We start from the raw sequence: 15836 nt of genomic DNA, 5'->3' as shown, positions 1-15836 counted from the left end.
AGAGTGTATATAATTATAAATGTTACAATAGTGCCATATAGTTGATAAGTAACACTATTCATCCAAAATAAGTTGCGCGGATGTCCAAATGTTACTGTTTACATAAATTTGGCAAAATTTATACCAATGATGAATACTAAAAATTTATAACAGTGATGATACCAGCAGTGTTCTTTATATATAACAGTGATGAATACTGTAAATTACCATGGGCCCTACTTAGTATAAAGTGCACAGTGCATATACATATGATTATAAAGGGTTAACATAGTTAAACAAAATATACAGTGGACATGTATTATACACCATGTTGGTTGCTGCATGTGTTACACACCAATTGGGTTAACATAGTTAAACAAAATATACAGTGGACATGTATTATACACCATATTGGTTACTGCATGTGTTACACACCAATTTGGTTACCACAGGATAGCAGGATACACATATATGTATATATTGCATATGACTAATGAATGGCATGTACATCCATATATTAATAAACTCATAACAGTATCACAGATTTCATAAATATGATAAAATTTGTGCCGGTGATAAATATCTTACATTGTCATAGACCATGATGAATAAAGTGCACCGTGCATTTCAATATAGATATACAGGGGTTAAATGATTTGACAGGATGTGTACTATATACCATATTAGTTGTCTAAGGCTGACAGGTAGCTGTGTATATGTATGTTGTAACAATGGATCTAAATACCTGCTGAGAACAACGGACAATTGGACTTATTCAAGTACATTGCATATTATACAATGATTATTATCCTTATAGCCTACATATATTACAAACAAACACTATGAATTTGGTGACAGATAAAATAGGGAACAATGTAACTTGTTCAAATACATTGTATTGTATTGAACAAGTTACATTGTTCCCTAGCTGGTATCTTTGTGTGTTTTTTTGTATCAATAAAGATTTAACAATTTTTAATATCATGTTTTACCGTGTTTTTGTCCATTTCCCCGCCAAGAGAGGGGTACCCGTTTTTGTTTATGTAGCTTTGGACTAAACAATGCGTAATAAGAGAGGGCCACGCCATATAAATACTTCGGTTAGTCACTACATGTACCACAAAATTTAGTGGAATCTGGTGGGCCCCCATCTCTGTATCCAACCTATTTTCTAACTTTATAGTGGATTTACAGTCCTTAGCAACGTGTTCAGTGGAAGCACAACATCGGAAACATATTCCAAACTTCTTTAGCAGCTCCTTGCGCTCTTGAAGTGGCTTCTTTCTGAAGCCAATACACTTCTTGAGAGGATGCGGCTTCTTATGAATAGGGCATAGGCGATTAGGGTTCTCAATCTTTTCACCTTGGTTGATCTTACAGCTGAGATCCTCAGAAGCTGATGAGGTAGTGGGAAGAACATCAGTCTTTTTTACTGACACTGGACTGTGTTTTCTGTACTCGGAGCGTGGGCTGTCATATTTAGAAGGTGGTGAACTGAGGCCGCCGGACTCACCGTAGAAAAAGCTTGGGTCATTCTTGGACTCTGCAATGTTGCTGACAAACTGACAGAAGTAGTCAAATGGAGGAAAACAGACTTCATTCTCTCTTTTGTATCTTGACCCAACTGTAGCCCATTTTTCTTGAATGTTAAGTGGCAGTTTGGCAACTATTTGGTTTACCCCACGAGAAGTATCCAGGTAGCTGAGACCAGGTAGGTGGGGGTCTGTCTTGGCTAGTTGGAGCTCTGAAAGTAGGTCACTAAGCTCTTGAAATTTTTGGTTGTCCTTGCCAGATAGCCTTGGGAAACTTTGCAACCGTTTGAAGAGAGCACTCTCAATTGCTTCAGGACTGCCATAGGTTCGCTCTAGTCTCTGCCAGGCAGCTGTAAGACCTGCTGCAGGATTGCCAATGTGGACAGACCTGAGTCTCTGTCGGACGAGTCTCTGTCCCCACGGCTGGGACTGGCAGTCTATGATCCTTTTCACTATTCTAACTCAATAACCTGGCTGTAAGCAGGTGTTTATAGATAGTCTTATATCTTTGTTTTAACCAGTACTTACACCAAATCACTTTTCGTCAGATAGTGTCAACTCCATCGAAAGAAGCATGTGGGAAGATTCCAGCTTTATTTAGTGCAGAAATCTTGAAGAAATGCTGGTTACAACGGTGTGAAAAGGATATAATTTGCCAGGGTAGAAGAGACATTCAGATATACACTTTTCCTGACAAAGATGGCTGCATACATGAGGGAGAGGGGAGGAGTTACAATACTGAAACTAGAGGACAGGAAGACAGGATGGTCAAAAGGCAAAGCAGTATAATACATATACATGTCAATGAATAGAAACAAGTCCTGGGACATGACAATACTCAGGTAGGCTGTGGCGTTGCAATGATTCTCAATTGGTACCAAGGGGCCCAAAGAGTGCCAAGAAAATATTCCCCACACCATGACACCACCACCACCAGCCTGAACCGTTGATACAAGGCAGGATGGATCCATGCCTTCATGTTGTTGACGCCAAATTCTGACCCTACCATCCGAATGTTGCAGCAGAAATCGAGACTCATCAGACCAGGCAACGTTTTGTCCAATCTTCTACTGTCCAATTTCGATGAGCTTGTGCAAATTGTAGCCTCAGTTTCCTGTTCTTAGCTGAAAGGAGTGGCACCCGGTGTGGTCTTCTGCTGCTGTAGCCCATCTGCCTCAAAGTTCGACGTACTGTGCGTTCAGAGATGCTCTTCTGCCTACCTTGGTTGTAGCGGGTGGCGATTTGAGTCACTGTTGCCTTTCTATCAGCTCGAACCAGTCTGCCTATTCTTCTCTGACCTCTGGCATCAACAAGGCATTTCCGCCCACAGAACTGCTGCTCACTGTGAACAGTGAACTCATTGTCATGTTCAAGAAACCAGTCTGAGATGATTCCAGCTTTATGACATGGTGCATTATCCTGCTGAAAGTAGCCATCAGATGTTGGGTACATTGTGGTCATAAAGGGATGGACATGGTCAGCAACAATACTCAGGTAGACTGTGGCGTTGCAATGATTCTCAATTGGTACCAAGGGGCCCAAAGAGTGCCAAGAAAATATTCCCCACACCATGACACCACCACCACCAGCCTGAACCGTTGATACAAGGCAGGATGGATCCATGCTTTCATGTTGTTGACGCCAAATTCTGACCCTACCATCCGAATGTTGCAGCAGAAATCGAGACTCATCAGACCAGGCAACGTTTTTCCAATCTTCTACTGTCCAATTTCGATGAGCTTGTGCAAATTGTAGCCTCAGTTTCCTGTTCTTAGCTGAAAGGAGTGGCACCCGGTGTGGTCTTCTGCTGCTGTAGCCCATCTGCCTCAAAGTTCGACCTACTTTGCGTTCAGAGATACTCTTCTGCCTACCTTGGTTGTAACGGGTGGTGATTTGAGTCACTGTTGCCTTTCTATCAGCTCGAACCAGTATGCCTATTCTTCTTTGACCTCTGGCATCAACAAGGCATTTCCGCCCACAGAACTGCTGCTCACTGGATGTTTTTTCTTTTTTGGACCATTCTCTGTAAACCCTAGAGATGGTTGTGCGTGAAAATCCCAGTAGATCAGCAGTTTCTGAAATACTCAGACCAGCCCTTCTGGCACCAACAACCATGCCACGTTCAAAGGCACTCAAATCACCTTTCTTCCCCATACTGATGCTCGGTTTGAACTGCAGGAGATTGTCTTGACCATGTCTACATGCCGCCATGTAATTGGCTGATTTGAAATGAAGTGTTAACGAGCAGTTGGACAGGTGTACCTAATAAAGTGGCCGGTGAGTGTATATATTTTGTCACATGATGAAATATGTCAGGTGCCCTTAGATGACAAGGTGCTTAATATTGCATAGACCTCCATTGTGGCCATGATCTGGTGCAGCCAGATCCCAGCCACAATTATGGTCATGTGATTGGCTGCAGCAGTCTAGTATAGCAGGTCACAGAAAAAGATAAAACTGGAGCACTAGAAATGGGTGTGTGATGCTGAAATGGATTAGACATTTTTTTAAATGTAGTTTTAAAGGATTTTTTTAAATATACAGGTAAACCCCATGGTATGGCTCCACTGCTCTGAGTGACCTCAGTATTAAAAACACTAGAGCATGATGTTCAGAGTGACTTCGGCATTCTCGCTTTTGCGACTGCTAAGGTCACTCAGGCCACCTGTTTACTGAGGTCTCAGCTTCATGTGACCTCCAACAATTCTATTACATCTTTGATATTTGCTACAGACATCTTATATGTTCTATTTAATTAAATACAATAAATCTACCCACTGTAAATAACATATTTATAATTTTTTTACGTTTGCTGAAACAAAAATATCACCAGTTGATCAGTAGGTGGTGATAAAGCTCTGCGATCTAATCACATTTATAAACTATAGTACTGTTAAAACATTCATTGAGACATTGTACCCACTACAAGTGACATATATTATTTCTATTTAATATAGCATGTAATGCATGATTACTTAATTTGAAAAATAAGGATTTGTTTTTATTAAGTATCATAAAATAAGTTGTTGTCCTTTTTCAGTTTGCACGGCATATAAAGAAATCTGAAGGCCGGAAAACTCCGAAGGTTGAACTTCAAATATCAATATATGGCGTAAAAATTCTTGAGCCAAAATCAAAGGTAAGGACTTTATAGTTTAATTATTTTATTTATAGTTATAAGGTGCAGGTATTTCTATGGTTTGCTTGACAGTGTTTTCCACATTGTTGCAGAGGAATTAGTTAAGGCATTGTACAGTATATTGTTTGTTGCAGTTCTCTTCAAGACACAACCAGTTTGAGCACTTTAATGTAAGTGCTGTTTTTGTTAGTACTATGTTTTTACTGATCAGTTATGTTTTTAGGTGACAAAACTAAAAGATTATTGAACATTTTATTTAGTGATTTTTTATGAAAAATAACGACTTTTCAAATTTTCTGCTTTTTGACAGAAATTAATGCCACAGAACTTTTTTTAAAGAAAACTTTTGTCATATATCTTATTTTTCCTTCCATGACTTTTCAAATCTCGCTACTTTTTACCTACCATTTCATTTGATGCATTATGAACCAAACATACCTTGAGAATGCTACACTGATGCAGGCACTTATCTTGTTTAATCCCTGAGCTGAGTTAAAATTATGATAACGAATCTCTGTTGCTCCTGTGCCTGGGCTCATTGCTTTTCCTTTTATATTAGTTATAAACAGCACCAGCGGATGATGTTCTCCCTTTCTTTTTTTTTTTTTTTTAAACATCTTTATTAAAGCTGAAAAGCATACATGTTCAGTTATTTTACAGCATACTTAGTCACATACAATAAGATGCCTTTCAGCTTCATTTTGTGATATATACAAAATATGTTGCTCAATACAACTGTATTTAGTTAACATCAAATTAAACTTGACTAACTTAACAAAACAAAACAGAACATAACATAACATACTGCCAGATCTAATCCCTATAGATTTGAGTACTTGAAATTAGGGTATATCTTCCACCCATTTACTTAGGTATTGAGGTCATGTTATATTATTTTCATTACATGGTGTATAATTTTCTCCTATCTCGAAGTGCACTGACGCTTTATAGTATATAGATGCAATCCACACTTCCCATTTTTTATAGAATGCATTAGGTGTACCTTCAGTGTAAGCCAATAATCTTTCCATGACACAGTTATTGTTTACTCTGCTAGAGAGTTCAGCGAAGGATGGAATGCCCTTATTTTTCCAAAGTGAGGCTATAAGGATGATAGCTGTAGTAGTTATATGAAATATTATTGTCCTCTCATTAAGTGGCATTTCTTCTAATCCTATTCCTAGTAAAGTTAATGCTGGATCTAGTTTGACAGTCTTCTTTAACATTCCACCTATCATCGATTCTATTTGGGTCCAAAACCCTCTGAGGGACGGGCATGACCAAAAAATATGCGTTATTGTACCTCTCTCTTTACAACATCGCCAACACTTTGGCGACGAGTTTGGATACATTTTAGATAGTCTATCTGGTGTATAATACCATCTATAAAGAACTTTCCTGCGCGTTTCCAAATGTGTCGCGCATTTAGACAATGTTTTTATGATTTGTAAACCTGCTTTCCAAGCATCCCTATCTATAGTTACTTGGAAATCGTTTTCCCACTTTTCAAGGCAAGGGTTTAGTGGATTTTCTCTCTTGGCCAGTATAGCTTTGTAGGCTAGGCTTATCCCTTTTGTTAATTTGGTAGGGTGCAGAAATGTTATATTGAATATTTTTGAATTATCTGATGATGTTTTCAGTACGTTAGACAGGAAATGTCTCAATCTCAGATATTTATAAAAATCATGTCTAGGTACTGAGAATTTTGAACATATTTCTGTAAATGCTAATAAATGATCTTTGACCCATATATCTCCAATATTGACTATGCCTAAGGTTGCCCAGTCAGAAATATCTAGGTCTTCTACTAAATGGCATAGCCAGTTACAAGGTAGATCCTTTATCTTTAAGCATAGTAAAGGAATTTCTTTAGTATACTGTCGCCATTTATTTATACCAGCTTTCATAGTGAGTAATTTTGGTGTAGTGCTAGTAAGACTAAAATTGATAGCCCATAGCTGCACTGCCATTGGGCTTTTCCCGTTTATTTCATTTTCAATTTGTATCCAATGTTTGAGTTGCTCTTGTGACAACCATTGCCTAGCTTGTTCCAATATAGCTGCATCATAGTATGTGTTTAAACATGGCAGGCCTAATCCTCCTTCTTCTTGGGGACTATATAGTATTTTTGCCGCTACTCTAGATTTTTTATTAAGCCACACATATTTATTTACTAGCCCTTGCAGTTTCTGTATAAATTTTTTAGTTATTGGGATGGGTACATTCCTAAAAATATAAGTTATCTTGGGCAGGATCATCATTTTTATAGCAGCGACCCTACCTACCCAAGAAATGAATGCCTTAGTGTACAATTTTAGCTCCTGTTCTATTTGAGTTAAAAGAGGGACATAATTCATTTCAAATAATTTTTTCGTAGGGAAAGTGAGGTTTATTCCTAGGTATGGAATAGATTGAGATGTCCACTGAAATGGGAAGTTTGATTTAATGTATTTCTCTGTATTTTCTGGGAGAAACATGCCTAGAATCAGAGATTTACTTGCATTTAATTTATAATATGAAATTTCACTAAATTTATCCAACAAGGATGTGACTGATTCTAATGATGAGATTGGATCCGTTAATGCTACAATGACATCATCGGCAAACAACCCAATTTTGTGGGTTATGGATCCAATTTTAACCCCTGATATCTTATTCGACATCCTTATGGCTTCCGCCAAGGGTTCCATAATAAGTGTGAATATCAGAGGTGACAGTGGGCACCCTTGTCGGGTACCGTTTGATATTAAAAAGGGTTTAGAAGAGTATCCAGCTAGAGACACATAGGCAGATGGTTCCGTGTATAATGCCAATATTCCCTTCATTGCTCTATCGGCAAATCCAAATTTACCCAGTACTTCCTTTAGATACCCCCAATGGACCCTATCAAACGCCTTCTCTGCATCCAAAGAGAGAAGCAGAGAAGGCGTTCGATTACCTTCCACAAAATCCACTAGGTCAATGAATCGACGTGTGCCATCCGAGGATACCCTCCCCTTCACAAATCCCACCTGGTCTTGATGGATGAGCCCTGGCAAAAGTGGTGCAACCCTATTTGCAATTATTTTGGCGAATAACTTTAAGTCTGTATTTAGGAGTGAAATAGGATGGAAATTAGAAGGTCTGTCCGGAGTTTTACCTGGTTTAGGCAAGGCACATATTGAGGCCTCTAGCATTTCTTTTGGAATATTACCAGTATTTTGAATAGAATTAAAAACATTGACAAGGTGCGGCACTAAAATATGTGAGAACTTTTTATAATAGTTGTTAGTAAGGCCATCAGGGCCAGGAGCTTTATTACTTTTTAATTCTTTAATTGCCGTACTAACTTCAGTTTTGGTTATCAAAGCTGATATGGAATCTGTCTGTTCTTTTGATAGTTTGGGTAGATTTACTGAATCTAGAAATGCTTTAATTTTAGATTGGGAGGGTTGAGAGGTTGTTGTGTCATTTTTTAGATTATATAGCTTAGCGTAGTAGTCCGCCATAGCTTCTGCCATTTGATGTGGGTCGAATAATTTTTCGTTATTATTATTGAGTAAAAAGGGGATTCTATTTTGTGCTTCTCTCTTTTTTAATTGCGCTGCTAATACCTTACTTGCTTTATTACCTGAACCATAATGTGTGGCTTTCATTTTTCTAAGTGCCTTCTCATATTTATAAGCGTCTAATTCTTTTAACTGCTTTTGCAGTTCATTTATCATATCAGCCCTGTAAGGACAGAAAGAGGTTTTATTGAGAGCGTGCAGTAGCGTAAGTCCTGACAAGATATGTAGTCTTTTTTCTTCGTTTAGCTTTTTATTAGCTGCTGCTATACTTTTAAAATGCCCTCTCGCACACATTTTATGCACACACCACAGCAAGTCTGGTGCTATATTATCAGTATCGTTTTCAGAAATTATTTGTTGTATTATTCTTTCATTATCCCCTTCGAATTGTGGTATATATAGTAAATAATTATTCAGGCGCCAATGAGAAGAGCGCGGCTTATCATATTTTTCAGCTATTTCTATATGAATAGGTGCGTGGTCCGACCAACTAATTACGTCTATTCTTGAGGATTTTATTCTATTGTATAGGGGATGGTCTGCTAAGAACATGTCTATACGTGAATAGACTCTGTGTGGGTGGGAAAAGAAGGTATAATCCCTTTCTAGGGGATGTTGTAATCTCCATATGTCCAAATAAGCTTCTTCGTGGGCTTGTTTAAAAAGTTCCGATGCACTGCTGTTTTGAGGTCCTGAAGTAGTGTCTACTGATGGCCACATGCTCATATTAAAGTCCCCCATTAACAAGACTGACCCTTGCTTACATGCATTTACTTTTTTGAACAGAACCTTAAAAAACCTAGCTTGATGCTTATTTGGACTATATACCGATACTAATGTATATGTAATAGAGTTAATATTGCAAATTAAGATAATAAATCGACCCTGAGGATCTATTATTTTATCTATGGTAGAAAAAGCTACCGATTTTTTATGGCCCCCTCTTTTTTTTTCTGTAGCTGGTGCTACAAAAATGTGGGGATATTGTGGATGATGTATTCTATAAATATCTGTCTCATTCACATGTGTTTCCTGGGCACTAAAAACATCTGCTCCTGCTTTTAGCGCTTCTTTCCACATTTTCGAACACTTGAACGGGCTGTTTAGACCTTTAACATTAATGGAAGTTACTTTCAGTACCATAATGCCCCATAACTTTAATGCTACACCTGACCCTTATCATTGAAACATAAGAATGTGTCCTGAACTCATATTTAGGAGCTAGTTGTCTGGCAGTAAACTTAATAAACTGTAAACTTATAGTAAACAAAACCATAAAACAGTAATGTTCCAACTTTCTTGAAGAAACCCTGCCACTGGGTTTCTTAGGGGGGGATGTCTTATATGTTAGTATCATCTAACATAAGACCGTACCGACTCCACCATAATGATGACATCTTACCGGCGGGGATAAGCTGTCCTAAACATTTGACAATGAAGTCCAGCGACATTTGAAGAAGTTCAAGTTATGTTGCCTTCTGCCACTCTTCTTCCACCCTAGGCTGACGTTCCTTGTTTGTAGCCATTTCTTCCTCTATTGGCAGTCCCCATTCCTCCATTAGTTGAAGAAGCTTTGTTGGGGAAGAGACAACATATTGTCTTCCATCCTTGTTGATTATCATTTTGACTGGAAAACCCCATTTGTACGGTATATTACGGGATCGAAGTATTCTTGCTGCTCCCTGAAATTCCCTGCGCCTTGCTAAAGTCATAGCCGACAAGTCCGTAAATAAGGTAATGTCCTTAAATCTTGCCGGTAGATCTCTTGCTTCTCTTACTGCTCTCATGAGCTTATCTTTAAAGTGAAAGAAATGCAGTCTTGCGATGACATCCCTTGAGACACTTAATGGTAGATTTTTAGCTTTGGGTAATCTGTGTACCCTGTCAATAAGCAGGTCTGCCTGTGGAGTGTCAGGGAGAATAGCCACAAATAAATCTGTTAAAAAATCAGTTAGCTCTTCTTGTTTGATAGACTCAGGTATCCCACGAAATCTCACATTGTTCCTTCGAGATCTATCCTCAACATCCGCTAGTTTCAAGCGTAAATCTCTTACTTCTTCCTCTAAATTATTACTTAGATCCACCAACTCATTATGAGCTGTTGTTAGTTCCGCCATTTTGGATTCAACGTGGTCCGTTTGTTCACCTAACGCTGTACATTCAAGAAGGAAGGTTTGTAAGGCTGATTGAATATCGTGATGTAATGATGAGCGTAGCTCACTAAGCAGAGATTTCAATAAGTCCTCAGAGACTGGTTTGTATGTTGGGGACTGCATAGTCATTGCTGGTGACAACGTGTGCTGGCTCTGGCTCACCTGTAACATCGGAGATAGCGCTGTGGTAAAAGCCTCCTGGCTTGCATTAGGGGATCCAAGATCCCGGGACCGTGCCAGTGAGAGCATTGGCTGCGCGGGAGAAGATACTGCTGAGGAACGCTGTGATCCAGCAGGCGAGTCTTGGAGTCTTTGCTCCGCTCCTCTCATTCTGCCGCCGCCATTTTGGGACCTCGTGGATGGGAAAAACTCTGTGAGTTTCGCCGGTCCTGTTTTCTTTTTTGCTTTACCCATGTCACCGGAGGATTGCTAAGGTATTCCCCCGTCCTTAGGGTAAGTTTCACCGCTGAATGCCGTGTTAAACAGCCGCTTTGTGGAGTCCGGAACACGGAGCACAGATTCTCACGTCTCACTCCATGCGCTGCCGGCCACGCCCCCCCGATGTTCTCCCTTTCAAGCAGAATAATCAATTGCTGCACCAGCTGCACCCTCAGCTGCTGTGTATGAGTGATCCAGTTAAGGTTGATTAGTCAGTTTCCGGCTGTTCCGAAAGCTCTGTGTGGAATTTGGATCCAACTTTCCTAAGGTCCTAAATTTTATAATTGTTTTTTCAGCAAAAAAACTCAACTCAGGGATTAAACCAGATATAATTCTGCACCAGTGTAGCATTCTCAAGGTATGTTTGGTTCATAATGCATTAATCAAATGGTAAATTTTCTTTAAGCAGCAAGTTCTCTTATTTTCAAGACTTTTTCAAAAACCTACCGGATATTTCAGACTAAAAAATCTTGCTAAAAAGTGCCTGCATCTTAAAGTCTGAAAGGTTAGGAGGATCCAGTGCTGCCAGACACCCTTCTGACCACTGTAATGGAGATAGGGTGAAGCACTGTTGAAGCCTTTCACCAGATCTCCATGAGTGAAGTACCTGTGCACAGGTCTCCTCTTCCAGCCATCCTGACATGTATGCAACATGATGTCATCAGGCCATGTGACAGTCTCAAGTCATATGACCAGGAAGAATAGGCTGTGTACACAAGATGAAATGCTTGTGCTCTGCAGATGTTGTGCAGATGCTGTGTAGCTCTGTGCTTGCAGGCTAGAAAACTGCAGGGGAAGGTGATTGGGTTATTATTTAGAAAAGGTTAAAAAGTGTTGGGGGTCCCAAAGTTGGTGCTCATCTATGAGGTTAAGACTTAAAGTGCTTAAAAGCGTGTCCCAAGTAGAACTAGCCACTAAACTAAGGTTACAATGGTACTACACTCCAATCCGGCTTAGCCATATCTACCCTAACACATCACATCTCTGCTGGAGAGGATGTGGAGGTAGGGGATCATTGTCACATATCTTCTGGAAATGCCCCCTATTGCACGCATACTGGGGGAACGTATTTAATCTGATACAGCAATTATTCTCTAACAACATTCCTCAATCTCCTGAGCTTGCTTTACTGCTAATAGGGATCCCTAACCTTCCAACACACCAAAAGAAATTGTTAGTTAAAATTTTGACAGCCGCCAAAATCTTTATTGCTAGAAGATGGAAATCTCTCCTGGTTCCAACCAAGGAAGATATTATAGCAGAAATCAATACAATCTTCTCCCAGGGAACCCTCCCCACCAATGCCTCCAGCCATTAAAGTCAGTTGGTATACCAAGTTCCCCCAACTGTAACACTAACGGTATTAACGGGTATTTCTGTGCTCCAGTTTTGTTTTCCTTTGTTTGAGTTTTAATCCTTCTAGTTAAGTCTGAAAGTAGGATGCATATGGTCATGTCTTATCGCTTATGTGCTGTGTCTTAGCTTACTAGGAAGGATGAATCATTTATTTGATATGCTATCTTCTTGCTTGAATCTAACATGTCATAATCTACCTTCCTTCCCCCTGCGTGGGGTATATTTGGCTTTAATGTTAATGATTCATATATTTGAACATTCTTATGGATGAGATGTCATGTTATGTGATTTATAAAATACTGTTAAAAATTCTTTAATAAAAACTATTTGACCAAAAAAAAAAAAAAAGTGTTGGGGGTCATATTAAAGGATAGGGAGCAGATTTGGGAAATGTGGAGGATAGGGAGCTGAGGGTATTTAGAAGATGTAATCATTATAAGGGGTTAAGAGTTACTGAGGGGTGGGGTGCCTAAGTGTAGCAGAGCTGCCTTTTTATACATAGCACAGCTGTCTCTGTGTACATGCAACATAACTTAAGCAGAGATAGTATGTAAAACAGAGATGTGCGTGTCCTACACATACATGTGTCCCCTGTGTGTGACCAACAGCGGATATTTACCGTATAATCCGGCGTATAAGACGACTTTTGAAGACAGAAAAATCTTCTGTCTTCTCTGGGGTCGTCTTACACGCCGGTAATCCCGCCCGCCCGCCGTGTATTCACGGCGGCGCTCGGGTCGTGCTGCATGGAGAGGGCTCACGGGCTCAAGGGCTTACCATAGCCGGTACGTCTTTGCTGCACCCGTGATCGGGTGTTTTCACAGCGTGGGCTGCCGGCAAAGCTGCCGGCAGCCTCAAAAAGATAGAGGCATATGGGCGCCGCCATCGCGATCCGTCTCCATGGTAGCCCCGGGTCTTCCGAAGACCCGAGGCTATTTCGTTTTAACCCCTTCATTACAATGTGCTGATAGCACATTGTAGTGAATGAGGAGGAATATCCCCATATACTGCCATAGTGTAGTATGGCAGTGTATGGTGGGATCGATCAGACAACCTAGGGTTAAAGTACCCTAGGGAGTCTGAAAAATAGTATAAATAAAAATAAAAAAAAAGTTAAAAAAAAAATGATAATAAAAAAACCTAAATTTCAAATTACCCCCCTTTCCCTAGAACTGACATAAATAAACAGTAAAAATCATAAACACATCAGGTATCGATGCGTCCGAAAATGCCCGATCTATCAAAATATGATAACGGTTTTTCAATGCGTTTAACCCCGTAACGGAAAATAGCGACCAAAGTCGAAAATGGCACTTTTTTGCCATTTTGAAAAATATAAAAAAATCTATAAAAAGTGATCAAAAGGTTGTACAGTCCTAAAAATGATATCATTGAAAATATTATCAAATTTCGCAAAAAATTACACCACCCACAGCTCCGTACACCAAAGTATAAAAAAGTTATTAGCGCCAGAAGTTGGCAAAATCAAAAAAATAATTTTTGTACAGGAGGTTTTCATTTTTGTAAATGTATGAAAACATTATAAAACCTATCCAAATTTGGTATCCCCTTAATCGTACGGACCCAAAGAATAAAGTAGACATGTCATTAGGGGGCGCTCAGTGAAAGACGTAATATCCAAGCCCACAAGAAAATGGCGCAAATGTGTTTTTTCACCATTTTCATTGCATTTGGAATTTTTTTCCCGCTTCTGAGTACATGGCATGGAATATTTAATAAAATAAAAATTTAATGTACAGTATGGTAACATTTACAGTAAAATGGACGATGGTAATGTTGTTGTATGCCTTATGTTTATGAGCGACAGTTTTCCTGCTATATACCTGCATGTCATAAGAATTTAAATTAAAAAAAGGACGATGTTAAATTCAAATCTGTTTATTTTTAAAATTTTACCGGTGTTTTGTATGCGTTGGAAAAGGGGTAGTCTTATACGGCGAATATATCTTAAACTCTATATTTTAAACAGGAAAGTAGGGGGGTCGTCTGATACACCGGAATATACGGTAATTGGTTTTTATAGTAAGGCTTATAATAATGTGCATCTTAAAGTCCAAATAATAGGGTGAACAAGTTTGGAAGTGGCTTTAAAAGTCTATGTACTATAAACCACCATAAGCTACTCCATTTTATAAATGAAACATCTCACACTATTCAAATAAACATTCCTAAGATAAACCTTTAAGTGTTTCACAGGAATCAAATAAAAATGGATTTAAAATGTAAAAATGTTTATTTTTTTTAAAGAATATTCTCAAATAGCCCTAAGCGCACACCATTGGTACAATAGGGAATAAGCCCTATTGGGTTCTTGGCGGTCGAGTTGGCTACAATATACAAGAACACTGTATGTCCCCATTTTGGAAGCTAGATATCTCAAAGAATTTATGTAGGGGTGTAAGTGAGGTCAGGGTTCCAGGTTACAACAACAGATATATACCGCACAAAACCAGAGTCCTTACATGAAAAGTTAAAAGTATAAGAGCCAATGTCTGGAAAACATAATACTCAGAAGTATATAGAGAGCAAAGCAAACGGTAAGTTGAGTATAACCAGTACCTGACTACTATCATATAATTACTCCAGGTCTGATATATTAAGAAGTCATATTTTTAAAATATCTGCCACGATATGCACAGGTAGGGGTTGATATAAAGACTGGTGCATGAATTAGTTTATATTTAATATGTTATTGTGACTGCAGTAAAGATGTCCACATCTCAGTCCCCCCCCCTCCCATGTTATAGATGTACCCACCCTTAAGCAAGCTAACATTTGGTTTATGCCACACACAAACAAACAGTGATGTTTGAAGAGATAAATACAGGATTGTGTTTTCATAAATTTCTTCCTAGATAGAGATAAGTGGATTGGTTAAAGTCTACTGGGAGGTGTCTCCTCTTCCTCAGCACCATGTGAGCCTCTCTGGGTGTCACCTAACTTCTCCTCATCCTCCTTCTCCAAAACTGTGACTTGACTGGACAGTAACAGACCACCTGAGAGCCTTGTGTGGGAATGGCCTTGCACCTGTCCCTCCTCTTCTTCCCCATATGTCACCATTACATCCTAGTGGGCTTAAGGTCTTTATCAAGCAGGCAAATATGGGAATGGTATTGCTGACAATAGCATTGTTGGCGGTTACCATATTGGTGGCATAATGAAAGCAGGTCAGTGCTTAACAAATGTCCCTCATGTGTGCACGGAGCTGCTGCTAAAGATAGAAGCACAGCTGGGCTGGCAGTTAGGTGACTACCTGTATACTGGGGGGGGGGGGGCAGTGTTCTTGCTACCTGTATACTGGTGGGGGGGGGGGGAGGCCGTGTGCTGAGTCACTGTCTTATCTGTATGATAGAACTTTAGAGACAAGATGGTTGCTTAATAGAGATGAGCGAGTATACTCGTCCGAGCTTGATGCTTGTTCGAGTATTAAGGTACTCGAAACGGCTCGTTGCTCGAGATTTCCCCTGCTCGAGATCGAGCATTTAATTAAAAAAACACAGTGAAGAACAATGAAGAATAGAATAAAAACAGTGAACACAGGATCATTTAAGTGAAAAACACAGTGAAAAACACAGTTTAGAATAGATTACAGATGTTCGGCACATCTGCTTACTTGTCGGAAGATACGCGCGGAACGGTGCGAACAAAATAGTATGTGAAGAACAATATA

At 39.3% G+C, this 15836-nt stretch overlaps 1 protein-coding gene across 17 annotated transcripts in view; it reads left to right on the top strand.

The window, feature by feature from the left end:
• Positions 1 to 15836, top strand: part of GULP1 (GULP PTB domain containing engulfment adaptor 1) — a 657395-nt gene that overhangs the window by 303010 nt on the left and 338549 nt on the right. For all 17 annotated transcript variants that reach the window (XM_072120987.1, XM_072120984.1, XM_072120982.1 and 14 more), the window contains one exon: positions 4552 to 4650. In XM_072120987.1, the coding sequence (XP_071977088.1) occupies positions 4552 to 4650 (99 nt within the window). The remainder of the gene's footprint in view (positions 1 to 4551; positions 4651 to 15836) is intronic.

The sequence above is a fragment of the Engystomops pustulosus genome, chromosome 8 (assembly GCF_040894005.1).
Source record: "Engystomops pustulosus chromosome 8, aEngPut4.maternal, whole genome shotgun sequence".
In the NCBI taxonomy this organism is placed as follows: domain Eukaryota; kingdom Metazoa; phylum Chordata; class Amphibia; order Anura; family Leptodactylidae; genus Engystomops; species Engystomops pustulosus.
Note: the sequence above shows the minus strand (reverse complement) of the source record. Positions and strands in the feature narration are given on the sequence as shown.